Source organism: Trichosurus vulpecula, chromosome 4 (assembly GCF_011100635.1).
Source record: "Trichosurus vulpecula isolate mTriVul1 chromosome 4, mTriVul1.pri, whole genome shotgun sequence".
Taxonomy (NCBI): Eukaryota; Metazoa; Chordata; class Mammalia; order Diprotodontia; family Phalangeridae; genus Trichosurus; species Trichosurus vulpecula.
The window spans coordinates 306,987,378-307,001,806 of record NC_050576.1 but is presented as its reverse complement, the minus strand read 5'-3'; the positions used below and the strand labels follow the sequence as shown (position 1 = coordinate 307,001,806).

The window sequence follows — 14,429 nt, the reverse complement described above, 5'->3', positions numbered from 1 at the left end:
ATAGCAGATAACAGCTTAATGTTGCTACCCTTTCCAAGCATATTTCCATTCTAACAGGGGATAATAAATAAACCCAAAGGTATTCTTAGTGGTAGAGTTCTGGTAGCAGTTTGGCCAGGGGAAGATATTTTGGGACAGAGGCTTTTTCACAGATTACATCATACCATGCAATCAGAAGCCTACCCACAAATAAGTAAGGTTCAGAATACACTCAGATTTTCAATTCTCTTTCTTCTTAGCTTCATATATGCTACTTGATAAAATCCATTTCTAATGAACTTATCTTTTCACATCTTCCTCTCTTATAGGTCCTCTAAAAATTTTTAAAGGACATAATATTCTAGAATTAACTAATGTTAATTCAACTGCTTTTTAGGTATTTCTAATTATGTCCTTTAGGCATATCAAACTCAATAGGCCCAAAACACACTTCATTATCTTTCTCCCGCAAACCTTCTTCTCTTCCCAACATCCCTATTCCTTCTGAGGGCATCACTATCCTCCCAGTTACCTTGGACTGCTCACTCACTGGCTTACATTCACAACAATCTGATCTGCTGCCAAATCTTATTACTTCTCCTTTCACATTCCCACCTTCCAGTGTCCCTGAGCCCCATCTTTACTCAAAGATTACCTTGCCTTTACACAATTTAAATTTTATACGCATATAGTTATTCTAATTTTGTCTCCACCACTAGAACGTGAGTACCTTGAGAGTAGGGATCATGTTTTTGCCTTTCTTTGCATCTCCAGCGCTCAGCATAGTGCCTAGCAAATAGCAAGAATTTATAAGTATTTTCTGACTGTCAGTATCTCTCCTGTACATTCCTTTCTCTCCATTCACAAAGCTATGACCTCATTCAGGCCCTTTTAACTCTCTCCTGGACTCTTTCAAGAGTCTTTCAGCCTGCCTCAAGGCTTTCCCCCCCAATCCATCATCTACACAGCTGTCAAAGTAATTTTCCTAAAATGCTAATCTAATCATGTCATGGGTTCTCTCATGCTTGAAGTGCTATGGCCTCCTCATCTATACTTCTTAGATTTCCTTAAGCCTCATTTTAAGCAGCTGCTGATACTGCTCCCTGAGATTACCTTTCAAATACTCTAAATATATCTTGCATATACCTGGTTATTTTTATGCTATATTCCTCACCATAAAGTAAGGTCCTTGAGGATTGGGTTTTTCTCTGTATTCCTAGAATTAAGCCGCTGACTAATGTAAACAAATTATGAAGAGCTACACCAATGTTTTAGGGTTCAGCGGATTTGGATTGGTGGCCCTGTCACAAACTAGCTCTGTGGCATTGGGCAAGGCACATCTCTGAGTCTCACTTTTCTCCTCTATAAAATTAAATGATCAGAAAAGTAACAATCATAGATCTAGAACTAGAGAGGCATCAGACTTCATTTTAGTCTAAGGCCCACCTTCTGAAAATTAGAAAAGGAGACCAAAAGATCAGCTGACTTTCCCAAGGTTGTATCACTACCAAGTTGTGGAGGAGAGGTTCAATTATACAGTCCTCTGATTTAAAATCCAGTACTTTTTGCCTTACAAGGTGGGGCATAGGTGGAGTATAAGCCTACATTTGGCTCAGGTGTGCTATGGTTCCAAGATATATCTAGGATTCAGAATTCTATATATCCAAATTTTCAGGTATCAGAAGGAATTTATTTCCCAATCCCAAAACTCTACAAGTTCAAAATTACTCACAATCAGTTGTCTGTTACCGGGAGTACCCATGTGCTGAGGATTACAACCGATGGCCTTCTCTGTACAAAGTAACACTTCCATGATTAAACCAGCCATTATTTAGCCCCAAATATTCCTATATATACAGTTGTCTGAATTAATTATTAAACTATAGTCTTACAAACACGCCAGTCCCCCAAATTATAATGCTGAAATCCAAATCTCTGTGGGGATGAAAAAATAACACGTGTTAAGCACGCCCAGAGGGATGGGTAAGCAGCTTTTCTTACGGTCTCATGGTAAACTCACAGAAATTAAGCAGTTTTATGAGAGCAGATGTAGCAGATCAGCAGGCCCCTGTTCACTCAAGCAGCCCTGTCCCTGTTGCGCACTCTTTATCGGCGAGTAAAAGAGAACTGAACTTGTCTGCCTTTCCCTGAACCTCTTGAAAATGGTCATTTTCAGTCGAGCCGTAAGGGCCTACTTCAGGCACTGGAAAGCCTATCAGTCGTCATTCGTTTTACTCAATCAAATTTACTAAGCACCTTCCACGTACCAGGCGCTGCGGTACACGCTTTACAAACGTATCTCATTTGATCTTCACAAACCCGGACAGCGAATGAATTATCAGCTAATCAATATTTCTGGCGGAGGAACAGAAAAACAGAAGTCACAAAACAAAAACAGACAAAAAAGTCATTTAGTCACAAAATTTAGAGATCCGAGGAAACTCAAAAAAAGACAGAACCGCACCATCTAGCCCCTTCTCTTTAACGATGAAGACGCGAAGCGCGGAGATGGGAAGTGACTCGACCAAAGGTCACACAAGCTTTTTTAATAGCAAAGCCAGAGTCCCGGAGAGGCGAGGAGGGAAAGCGTTGTTTTCTGGCCGGCCTCACTGGTTAGAATAAGAAATGTTATTTTTGTTTCCACAGGTAGGGGAAAGAATTCAATTCAATAACATTTAGTATTTACAATACACATCCACAGCGCCGTCCCGGGAAGATCAAAGATATCTTTAAAAATTAAGAAGGAAGGGAACTCACTTTTGGTGGAGGGGAATAAGAGAAGACGCCGCGGAAGACGCAGTATCGAACCTAGTCCTTGGAAGAAAATGGTTTCAACGGATGCGGACGGCCAGCTCGGGAGAAGGTGAGTCAGGCTAGTAGCCGCTGCATCACGGAATCTCAAAAGCTCGGAGGCAGGAGGGACCTCGAGATGAAGCTTGAGAAGGCGCCCCTTCGCAACAAGCCTGACAAACGGCCTGTCAGCCTCTCCTTCAAGATCTCCAACGAGGGAGACCCAGCGCCTCTCATTCCCATTTCTGAATTGCTGAACTTGTCTGCAAGTTTTCTTTAATAGTACAGTTTGACTAGCACACAAAGGGAAACAGAGCGAACTACGGATGAAAAGGTGAGCCGTAGCCGGACTTCTACATTACAAAGACTATGTTTGCAGCTGGTGTGAAGAATGAAGCGAGGAAGACAAAAGCTAAAAGCAGGGAAACTAATCAGGACTCTACTTTGATAGTTCAGTTGAGCAGTAACGAGGACCTGAATTAGCGTAGGGATACACTCGTGTAGAGATAATGGACGGGAGGGGATAGGTGCAAAATATGTTGGCAAGTGAATACTGATATTATTGGGGGGGGGAAGAAGGAAGAATGAAGAATGAAGAATGACGCCAAGATCTGGAGCCTGGGTGGCCAGGATGATGGTAGTACTATCGATGAAAACAGAGAAGCTGAAAGGAGCAGCTTTAGAGGACAGGGAGAGGGTAAAATAACATTCAGCCGGGGTGATGCTTACTTTGAGACTCCTCGACGACATAGAATGCAGGACTGGGACAGATCTAAGATTGAATAAATATTTGGAATCTTCAAAATTAACCCTCTTATACAAGAAGTAAATAATTTTCTAAGTATTTTATGTTTTAATCCAGTCTATTTAGACACCACTCTTCATGGCTATATAGTTCCATCGCCAATTGGTTTATGAACTTGAGTAAATTTCTAATAACTCCTAAGTAAACATATATAATACAATGAATCTTATATTTTATCAAGCTGATCAAATGCTTTCTTCACAATGATACAGGAGGGAAGTAGGCCGTACTTTCAGTACCTCCCTGATTTCTGGGACCTGTGATTTCATTGGTGTAGGGAGCCCTGAATAAAGAACTTCCTCTACTAATACAAGTCAGTATCTGTTATTTAATTTTTAGTCTTGGAGAGTTGTTTGGGATACTAAGAGGTTAAATGACTTGCCTGGTGACACTCAAGCCAACATGTGTCAGAGGTAGGAACCTGAACCCATATCTTCCTAAATTCAATGCTAGCTCTCTATCTACTAGGCCGCATTACCTCTTATAAGTATTATTTCCATCAAACAAAGGCAGTAACTATGGCCCAGAATGGGTGACATGCCAGCAGTCATAAATCTGGTGAATGACAGCAGGATCAGAATGCAAACTCAGGTCTCCTGACTTCAAATCCAGTGCCTTCTCCCATTTCCCTCACTGCCTTTGCTGAGCCTGACTTTCAATGAAAAGTAGAAATGAGAAATCATTTATTGAAATATTGAAAGCTGGTCAGAAAGCATAAACATAATCATAATGATCAACATAAACAGATATGCTACTACCAACATACCCAGTATTTAATTACAATGCATCCCTTATTTTTGGAGTTGTTCCATGGAAAGTCCATGACTGGAATCCTTCCTTCCTCTGGTACATGTAAACGTAAGTTTGTGGACCACCAGTGATGGTACAAAAAATATCTTTCTGGTGGGAATTCCTTATTTGGTAGGATTTTTAGTTCCTTTACAATTTTTTTTCCTCTTTGGGCCCCAGAATTTAATTGTAAGCTTATTTTTATACCTACACCCAAAGGTTTCTTACTGTATCCTTAAAAATCTAATAAAATAAATTCCTCATGATAACTAAATCTGTTGAAATTACATGAAAGATACTATCCACCACCCAAAAAGTTCCTCAAAAGTCTTCACCTAAAGTTGACTAGAATATAAAGCTGACTATATTTCTTAAGCACAGTTCTGATTCAGAACATGAGTTGAAGGATTTGATTTAAAAATTAAATTAACAGACTCATTTTTAAAGAACAAAGCTAATGTAATCATTAAATCTCAAGCTTAATTTCCATAGGACTACTACCTCCTCAAATGAGACTTTTATAATCTATATAGTAGATTTGTAGTTCATAATATGACTTTAAAATATTAATGCAAAAAAACCCAACTATCAAGCTTAAAGAAGCATAAAATAATACTGTTCTTTAAAAACTGCAAATAGTTCAAAAGAACCTTAGGTGAGGTACTTTTTTTGCTCATCAATAGCAATGCTGAAGTATAAAATAAGGTTGGCCATGGTCATGGATGGCTGGGTTAGGAGCAGGGGCAGAGGCAGTGGCAGTAATGTTTGGTGTCTGGTGGGCTGAGAGAAGCTATGGGTTCTGGATGGAGGTATCTACACAGCCCAGACCTAGGCTTTAGAAAAATTACCTTGGTGAGCAGGTGGAGAATGAATTGGAGTGGGAAAAGACTAGAGGCAAGGAAAACAGTTTAAAAGTTATTACAAAGGGCAAAGCCAAGATGACAAAGGAGCAGGAAGAATTACAGAGAGCTTCCTCCCCCCATACCTCTAACCCCACCCCAAAACTCTTCCCAAAATGTCTAGAAAATGTACCAGACATAATCCTATGGAAATTTTTTTAAAAATTTATTTTTGCAGCCAAGGTTGACATAGGAAGACAAGCCAGAGTGGTCAGTACATACTGGGGATAAGGTCTGGCCACATGGAGCACTTCAGTGCAAGGAGAGGCTGTGTACCACCTTGCGTAAGGGCAGAAAGAGGTCTCAGATCTAGCACAACAGGGGCCAAAACCAGTATAAGATACAAGAACAGGTGATAAATGGCAGCTTTGTCAGCCACTACCCAGTTCCACGTCACAGATCCATGATGACTGGCTAATAGAGCCTTAGTCCAGCAACGCCTACTGTTGCTCAGACCCAAACTCTAGTCAGGAACTTGCAGAGCTCAAAGCAGGGGCACAGTGATCAAACTTTGCCCTAGATAAGGTTACTTTGGGAAAACTGAAAGTTAAGAGGTCTCCAACATGAACTGTCCCTGAGATTCTGGCCCTTATCTTTGCTAAGATAAACTCCTCCCCATGCAACCCTTGATTGTATTACATCACATCTTTTTCAGCAATTGTCTGTTCTCACTCAGTTCAAAACCCTCTACCCTCTTACTTTATACGAGACAGGTGTGAAAGAGGAAATAGTGAGGGAAAACATCTGAGTTAGATGGAATGAAGAAGAGAGAAGAGGGAGAGCTTAGCAAATGGCATCAATATTTTAGATGAAGTATGAGGCTTTGTCTTCAGCTGAGGATGCCATAAGAGGTTTACAGAAGGGTAAAAATGTTTGAAATGTCCACTGTGGTGGCAAATCGATGATGTAGGTGTGCATAAAAGGACTACCCTGCTGCAGTGAAACGTCACTTGAGATTATGTGAAATAAATCTGTAGTGCCCCCAATTGGCGCCGTTCTGTAATTTTCTATTCAGCAGCATGTAAGCAGGAGACAAGGGGGTGGATGGTTAGAATAATGCAGCTGGGCTACTACAACAGCCTCCCTTTTGATCTCTCTGCCATCACCCACATAGTTGCCAAAGTGATATTCTAAAGCGCAAATCTGACCGTATCATTCCCCTAATCAATGTTTCAGTGATTCTTTCTTGCCTCTAGGATCAAATACAAACTTCTCTGGTTTTTAAAGTTCTTCACAATCTGGCAGTCTACATTTCCAGGATTATACTCTTTATACACCCTATGTTCCAATCAAACAAGTTGGCTTCCTGTTTCCTATTAAAAAACATTCCATCTATCCACCTCTAGGCTTTTACACAGGCTGTGTCTCCCATCCTTGTCCCTCATCTTCACCTCACAGAATTCCTAGTTTCCTTCAAAGCTCAGCTCATGTGCTACTTACTTCAGGAAAATTACCCTGATCCCCCTGGTTACCTGTACCCACCCCTGGAAATTACTGTGCATCTAGTTTGTACATATTCTATATTTAATTTCCTGGGTACATGCTGCTTTCCCCAATGGAAAGTAATGATGTTCTTTTGTAATTACATCCTAGTCATTGTAATAAAGTTTTAAGATTCCTTGTGACGCACTCAATATTTGTAGCTTCATGCTCTAACCAAATGAAATAATGTCCCACACCAATTATTATAGCTTTACCTTAATGTTTTCATTTCACCTAATGTTTCACCTTAATGTCAAGGAGCTTCATCATTCACTTACTAAAAGGCAAAAAAGGACACAAATAATGCTTGCTTAACATAGTGCTTTAATAGACTGATAATTTGAAATTGTGAAAGATATGACCAAGTATCTTTTAAAGTCAAAAGTATATCTTTAATTCATTAGGACTAGAGGGCAAAGCAAAGAACTCCTCCCAAAGTCTTCATTCAAAAAGGGCTTCTAGACGAGCTCTCCATTTCCCACCATCTGCACTCCTTGGAAGGACTCCCCCAGGTCCTTGCACCAAAGGGTCTTCTTTTCCAGCTCCCTCTCCCCCTATCCCTTTTCAGCTTTCTTTTTTTGGGTTGTCTTACCCCCTTAGATTGTAATCTCCTTGAGAGCAGGGACTATCTTTTTCTTATCTGCATCCCCAGCACTTAGTACAGTCTGACACATAGGAGCTTAATAAATATTTACTGACTGACTGATTATTAGCCTTTAATGCCCTCAACTATATTCACTCTCAAGTTTTAAACCTTTTGAAACTAGACTAAAAAACTGTAGTCAGAACAGTATAGCTCTTACAGGGGTGAGGAACCTGTAGCCCCGAGGCCAAATGTGGCCCCCTGGGTCCTAACTTCTTTAGTTTGGACTCAGTCAAAGAACCACACCTGAGGACCCAGAGGGCCATATGTGGCCTTGAGGCTGCAGGTTCCCCACCCCTGGTAGGTCAGAAATATAGCAAAGGACTGTCCATAAGCTAGTTAGTTTGATGGTTCCGATCCTTTCCAGGGCAATTCTTGGAAGAAGTAAACAACAAAAGGAAATATTTAAAGGGGTTGAAGTAACTTCTTGAAAGGTATTTCAAGTCCCATAAAAGAAGTCAAAAGTAACAATAGCAAGAAATAGGCCAGGATATAGTAGCATCAGTAAGCAGGAGAACAGAAGATGATTTAGACTCAGAGCCACAAACAGTCTTTGAAGTAAAAAGAGCAAAAGTTTAAAACTAATACAGAAGCCACTAAAAAGGAAAGTTTGATTTCCTCAGGAGACATTTGACAAAAAGTTACCGAGAAAGAGGAAAAAAAGGAATACAAAGGAAGGAAAAAAACTTCCATCATAGAGAAAAAATAGGAAGAAGTGGAATTTAGAGATTATGAAGGAAGAAGCAGAAGGATTTGGCATCGGTCTGGATATAGGAAGAAAAGTTTGGCTGAGAATTCGAAGATGACCCTGAGATTGCAATGTACTTCATACAGAGACTATTTTAACCAAAAGAATGGTAAAATAATTCCTTCTTGAAAGTTTATGTTGGATTCTGCTTAGTTTTTAAGTCCTTCCAGTGTTTAAATACCAAGGAGGTCTCCCAGATTACAGACTTTTTTGGGTGGGTGTGAAAAATGAGGTCTGTAAATATGCCCTAATTGGGTTAGGAAGGAAATGGATCCTTTCTCTAATACCATTAAATCATTAACTTCAACATTGAAAAAATGATAACCAGTTAGGTAAAATAATTTGACCTAACAATCCTGCCAAAATACATTAAGACTTTTTTATGGCCCATTATAAAACATATTTTATGCACTGCTACAAATTTGGGTGTTCAGGCTATGCCTTTATCACATAAAACCCAATTCTAAAAATAGTCAGGTCTAAAAATAATTGAATGTTCGCATCAGTAAAACCACAGATTAAGTGTAGCTTTATAAATGCACAAATAACAGAGAAGTCTCCAAGTAACTCTACTAGGGAAATAATGTTTACTCACTTTTCCCAATGGGGCTCCTGCATGCATATTATTTGAAGGTCAGGCCTCCACAACATGCATATTTACGGAGACCCCACTACTACCAAAACAAAATAATTATTTGATTCTATTAATATAGCCTATTACTCCTTGAAAGAGTGAAGTAAGAATTGGTTACAGTTCTTAGCATCTTTCAAGGTAGGCAGTCATATGCTTCTAATATTTGCAAAATATCTGCAGTAAACATTGTTAGTCACCTATGATATACAAGGCAAAATGCCAAGCACTGATTTAGGTACTAGAAAGAATAAAAAATCTAAATAAGATATTGAGCCTGCTCTTAAAGGGCCTAAAATAAGAATCATAAGACATGTACATAAATAATTATTACACAAAGGAGAATACAAATATATAAAAAGTAATATAAAACAAGAGCTAGCACTATGATAAATGCTTTGCAAACATTTCATTATACTGGTCGAGAACTGTGCTAAGTACTAGAGATCCAAAAATTTTTTAAAAAGCAAAAATATTTTCTAAGAATTAACCTTCGGTGAGGTTACAACTTTTTGTTTTTTTGCCATGTTCTTCAATCTGAAGCACTACGTTCATCTTTACTATTTTCTTTAGGATTTAGGAAAAAAAGTTTTTTCCTTAACATCTGAAAATGTTCTAAAATGAATCTGATAAGTCAATTCATTTGTCTCTGAAATTAAACAATTCATTGCATATTTTCCCAGGACACCATTCAGAAAGTAATTAAGTCTTCCAGAATTCAATACATCAATAAATCCCCTTCTTACTACCCCAAAGCTCTTCCCTAAATGACAAGGTGGTGTATTGAAAAAGTTAATATACACAAGAGAAGTAAGAAATGTGGTCACAAAGCAAGTTTTCAAATGTATTTTTACAAAAGAAGGTTCATTCTGTGGCATCAAAGTTACTAGTATCATGTTACTCTGTCTAATTCCTTCTAAATTCAGTGCAAGACAATTCAACAAGTGTTTCTTGACTACCTTAAAGCTATGTAAACTAAATATTACTCAATGAAACATTCAAAATGCAATAAGAACTAAGGTCACAGCAGTAATTGGTTTAAATTATTTCAGTAAACATCAGATGTCTTTCCCCCCAACTATAAATATGTCTAGAATCATACAAACCATTGGAGCCAAAATAATAAAAAGCTAAACCATTAATTAGGAACACGAAAGTCTAGTGCAACGAAACTGCCTCCCAAAGAGTACATGGATATCATCTAAATCTACTTAATTGATATGCACATGAAACAAGAGAAGAGAGAAACAGTTTTCTGGAACTAAGCATACTACTATAACCAGACATGGCCTAACACATAAGCATTCTACATGCTTTGGAGGAGGGGGGATTACAGGATTAACAACATGTTTAAAGGACATGCCACCAGATTATAACACGCCAGAACACCAACTGTTAGTGGTTTTTTACCACAATATGTCCATGACGCATTACTCTACCTGTATAATTGTCCCCTGAATCACTATACTAACCATAAACCAAACCGTAACCATAGTTCCATGCTTTGCTAAAATCAGTCATTCTACTTGGTTTTCCACAATACTGTCAAAGATTGCAACATTATACTAAAAATATCAGTACATGCTGGAATAATATTCCAACACTGGTACCTTTTATCCAACAGGCATACAGTCAAAATTAGACACAATTATCACACAATAATTCTTTGAATTATTCTTCCATGTCCATGATTTAACAGGAACGCATTTTTTACCAAGAAATTCTGTGGAGAGTACCAAAACCCTACACATCTGTTTTTACAGTGTACACATATGCAAATGAACAATTACCTGATACAGCATGATAGGCTCTATGTCATAACCTAAAGCATCAGCAAACTCCTTGGCAATGACTGTTTTTCCACAACCCTAGAAAAGAAAACATTCATTGAAGAGATTTACAATGCACAATTCAAAGCAAACAAACAATGCACTTAAGCTGTCGTTCTTACTTTTCCTCCAATTAAACACATGTCTTTAACCATATGAGACTGCATCATTTCTGCCAATAGCTGCTTATGGCTTAAAGTCTTTATGAAATGGTTTGATCCAGAATGTTGATTTAATGGCCTGGTCCCAGCTGGTACCTATAATGAAACAGAGGTAAATGTGATGCACACAAGGAAGCCTATTCTATTTTTAGTTTATTCCTTTTTGTACCCAAAAAAGCTTTTCTTGAAACACACATTATTTAAGGAACACCATTTTATCTAAAGCCTCACTAGTCCATTAAGTCTAAACCAGCTACTAAGGGGCTTACGGTGAGATAAGCATTTATATAAGATCCATCAGTAAAGTATAGGAAAGCATTTCATTATCTAATTACCCTGAGGCAACATTCTTTTTTTTATTTTTTTGCTTTTGTCTTTTATACATACAAAGATCTGGTTCCCATTTTCAGAATCCCTAATTTATCCACCTGCCATACTACAATATTAAGGCATCTATCACCAGTCATTCTGCTTTCAGAAAAATCCAATTGTCTCTTAAACTACTGAGACTAAAAATTACAAATGCCACTACTATAGATGTGTTTCACCTTCCAATAATAAAACCAGTGAATTTTTAGAAAGCAATTATATTTTCCTTGGAAGAAAAAAAACACAGCAAAAAATTTTGTTTAAAAAATTGTATATTTTAAGATTATATGTTGCCTCTTAAATCAACAAGAAGGAAACAGGAATTAATCCTGTCTTGTATTTACTGAGAACTAATTAACTTGGCTAAAAAAAAAACCTTACAAAATAATGGTATTAACTCATTTGGTAATAATACAATGGGAGTGCAACAACACAGCATGATGACACAATAGTAAATTTTGTCTTTGGAGTGATTTACTCTTCTCATGTTCTCATTTGAGATTTTCTTTCATAAAAAATCACCTATGATGTATATTTTAAAAGCAAACTATGCAGGAAGGCCTCATATAAAGTAAACAAACAAACAAAAAATCAAGATTATCATCTAGCAAATCTGGGAATCACCACCTCCATGGTCACTTCTTTGTTTCCCAACTGGAGAGTCACAGCAGCTCTACACACTCGGTTTCCAGGAATGCTTTCTACTCTCACAATTCTACTTGGAAGGAAAGAGTTTCTTGAATCCTGTAGTTCAAAGCGCTGTAAAATTAGAAGAAAATCATAACCCATTTCATTTAAATCCTCAATGCCTAAAGCCCAATAAAAGTTGATTCTTTTTTAATTCTGTTTGAAATTTCCTATGTACAGGCACTTTTGCAACAGTACAATCCTAGGGCTGAACTAGTGACCTTTAATGCCACATGATGCTATGAATAAGCACAAACCTTTATACATAGTGCAAAAATACTACTCACAAGGACAGTAAAAGAAAGACATAGCAGAAGAACATTTCCTTTAACAACTTCTTAAACAAGGCTTATAACATATGATTTTATAACTAAAGAAAGACTTCAGCAGATAATCAATATGCAGTAGTGGCAACCTGAGGAATTACATACATTTTTTACCATTGCATGTGGCTTGTTTCTGTTCATTTTTACACAGCTTGTTCAGACAAAATGTGCATTTTGATCCTCTACATTTCAGCATAAAAATATACCCAACCTAATTAAGTGAGTAAAGATATTACTAGTTTGGTATATTGAATGGGTCTTTAATATTTACGACAAACTGAATCACAGCATACTTATCTTTGATCAAAAAAAGGATGACTGATAGGTTACAAAATGTATATAAATTTGTTTGCATACATTATTATACAGTAGAATTTCCTAAATTATGGACTCCTCTAATTCGGAATTTGAGACATCATGGTAATTAAACAGGTGCAGATGATTCCTGTGACTTCAGCTCGCTCAAAAAGTAGTATGGCCTAAAGGTGGCATGAGATGGTGGTGAACACAGAGCTCAGAAGACCTGAGTTCAAGTCCTACTTTGATACATTCTGGCTGTGGGACCCTAAGCAACTTGTTTAATCTCTGAATGCTCATGGCAATGCTCTAAGATTATAAATTACAGAGAAGATGCTAATCTGCATTGGTAGAGGGAGATTCCCCACCCAGGAGTTCTGTATATGAACGAAACCCCAGCCTTTAATCTTGTCCCTTCAGATAACTCAGTTCCCCCATCTGCAAAATAAAGGGCTTGAATTAGATGACCCCCACTATAAAATCCTTCTGTCAGAAATAATGAATATTTTAACTTCTGGGGGTAGAGCCAGAATGGCAGAATAAAGGAATCAACCAAACTCTGCCAACATTCCCTTCAAACAAATTTAAAACAATGCCTCAGATCAAATTCTGGGCCAGCATACCAAAAAAAGGTCAAGATGGGACATTTTCACAGCCCCAGACAACTTAGGACTTTGGAGAGAGAGTTCAGTAACACAGGGGTGGGGGATGACCCAGAGCACACTTAAAGGCAACATCTGCTGTGGGTCTTGGATGTGGTGACAGCAGCTTCAAGAGCTCTCAAGTCAGAGATGGGAAGGGGATCTGGCAACTGATCAGAAAGAGATTACAGGGGACTCCTGTGCTAGCACTGGGCACAGGACTGGATGCTGTCTGGCAATTCCATTGCCTATGCCAACTTCCGGGTCACAGTGCATGTGCAAAGAGGAGCGCTTGCAGTCACAAGGGATCATGGGCCATGTATTACTTGCAGCTGCAAGAGAACAGGGGCCCTTCCTTGGTAAGTACCAGGTTGCAGACCAAGAAAGCAATGCCCACATCTCTCCCCAGATCACACTACCTGGGGGATGCACTGAAAACTTCCAAACACCCAGAACTAGCTCTGAAAACAGGAGTATCAAAGAGCCTGAAGCTTGGGACAGTCCCATCCCTACCTCCATCCCCCAGAACAAAGCCAAGTTTTAACATAAAGTTCAAAGTCAAGGAATAGACTGGCAAAATGAGCAAATGACAATAACAAAAAAAGAACCTAACCATAAAAGACAATTATGGTGACGGAAAAAATCGAGACATGTACTCAGAAGGCGACAACAAGTCAAAACAGTTATAAGCAAAGGCTCCAAAAATACCCAATTTGGTAACAAGCCCAACAAAAATTCCTGAAAGGGTTAAAAATAATTTAAAAAATTTAAAAAGAGGGATAAAAGAAAAATTAGGTAAATAAATGAGAGCAAGGAAAGACAATTATAAAAGGACAATTAACAGCTTGGTAAAAGAGGCACCAAAAAATACTGAAGAAAATAACACCTTAAAACACAGAATTGGCCAAAAGGAAAGAGGTACAAAAGCTCACTGAAGAAAATGAATTCTTAAAAATTGGAATTGGAAAGCTGATGACTCCATGAGACATTAAGAAACAGTAAAACAGTAAAACAAGAAACAGTAAAACAAAAGAATGAAAAAAATATAAGAAGATATGAATTATCTGATTGGAAAAACAACTTACCAGAAAAATGAATTGAGGAAAAATAATTTAAGAATTATTGGGCTGCCTGAAAGCCGAAAGCCAAAAGCCTAGATATCATATTTTAAGAAATTGGGGGGGGGGGGTTGGAGCCAAGATGGCAGCTGGAAAGCAGGGACTTGCCTAGGGCTAACCCCCAGGACCCTCCAAACACCGACAAAAAATGGCTCTGAACAAATTCTAGAACTGCAGAAGCCATGGAATAGCAGAGGGAAACAGGGCTCCAGCTGAGGACAGCCTGGATAGTCAC

The 14,429-nt window shown here is 38.3% G+C and overlaps 1 protein-coding gene across 1 annotated transcript in view; it reads right to left on the bottom strand.

Moving 5' to 3' along the window:
* Positions 1-14,429, bottom strand: part of VWA8 (von Willebrand factor A domain containing 8) — a 391,960-nt gene that overhangs the window by 280,408 nt on the left and 97,123 nt on the right. Inside the window, exons 10-12 of the mRNA XM_036757477.1 lie at positions 11,753-11,884; positions 10,718-10,852; positions 10,557-10,634 (exon numbers count right to left, since the gene is read on the bottom strand). Of these exons, the coding sequence (XP_036613372.1) occupies positions 10,557-10,634; positions 10,718-10,852; positions 11,753-11,884 (345 nt within the window). The remainder of the gene's footprint in view (positions 1-10,556; positions 10,635-10,717; positions 10,853-11,752; positions 11,885-14,429) is intronic.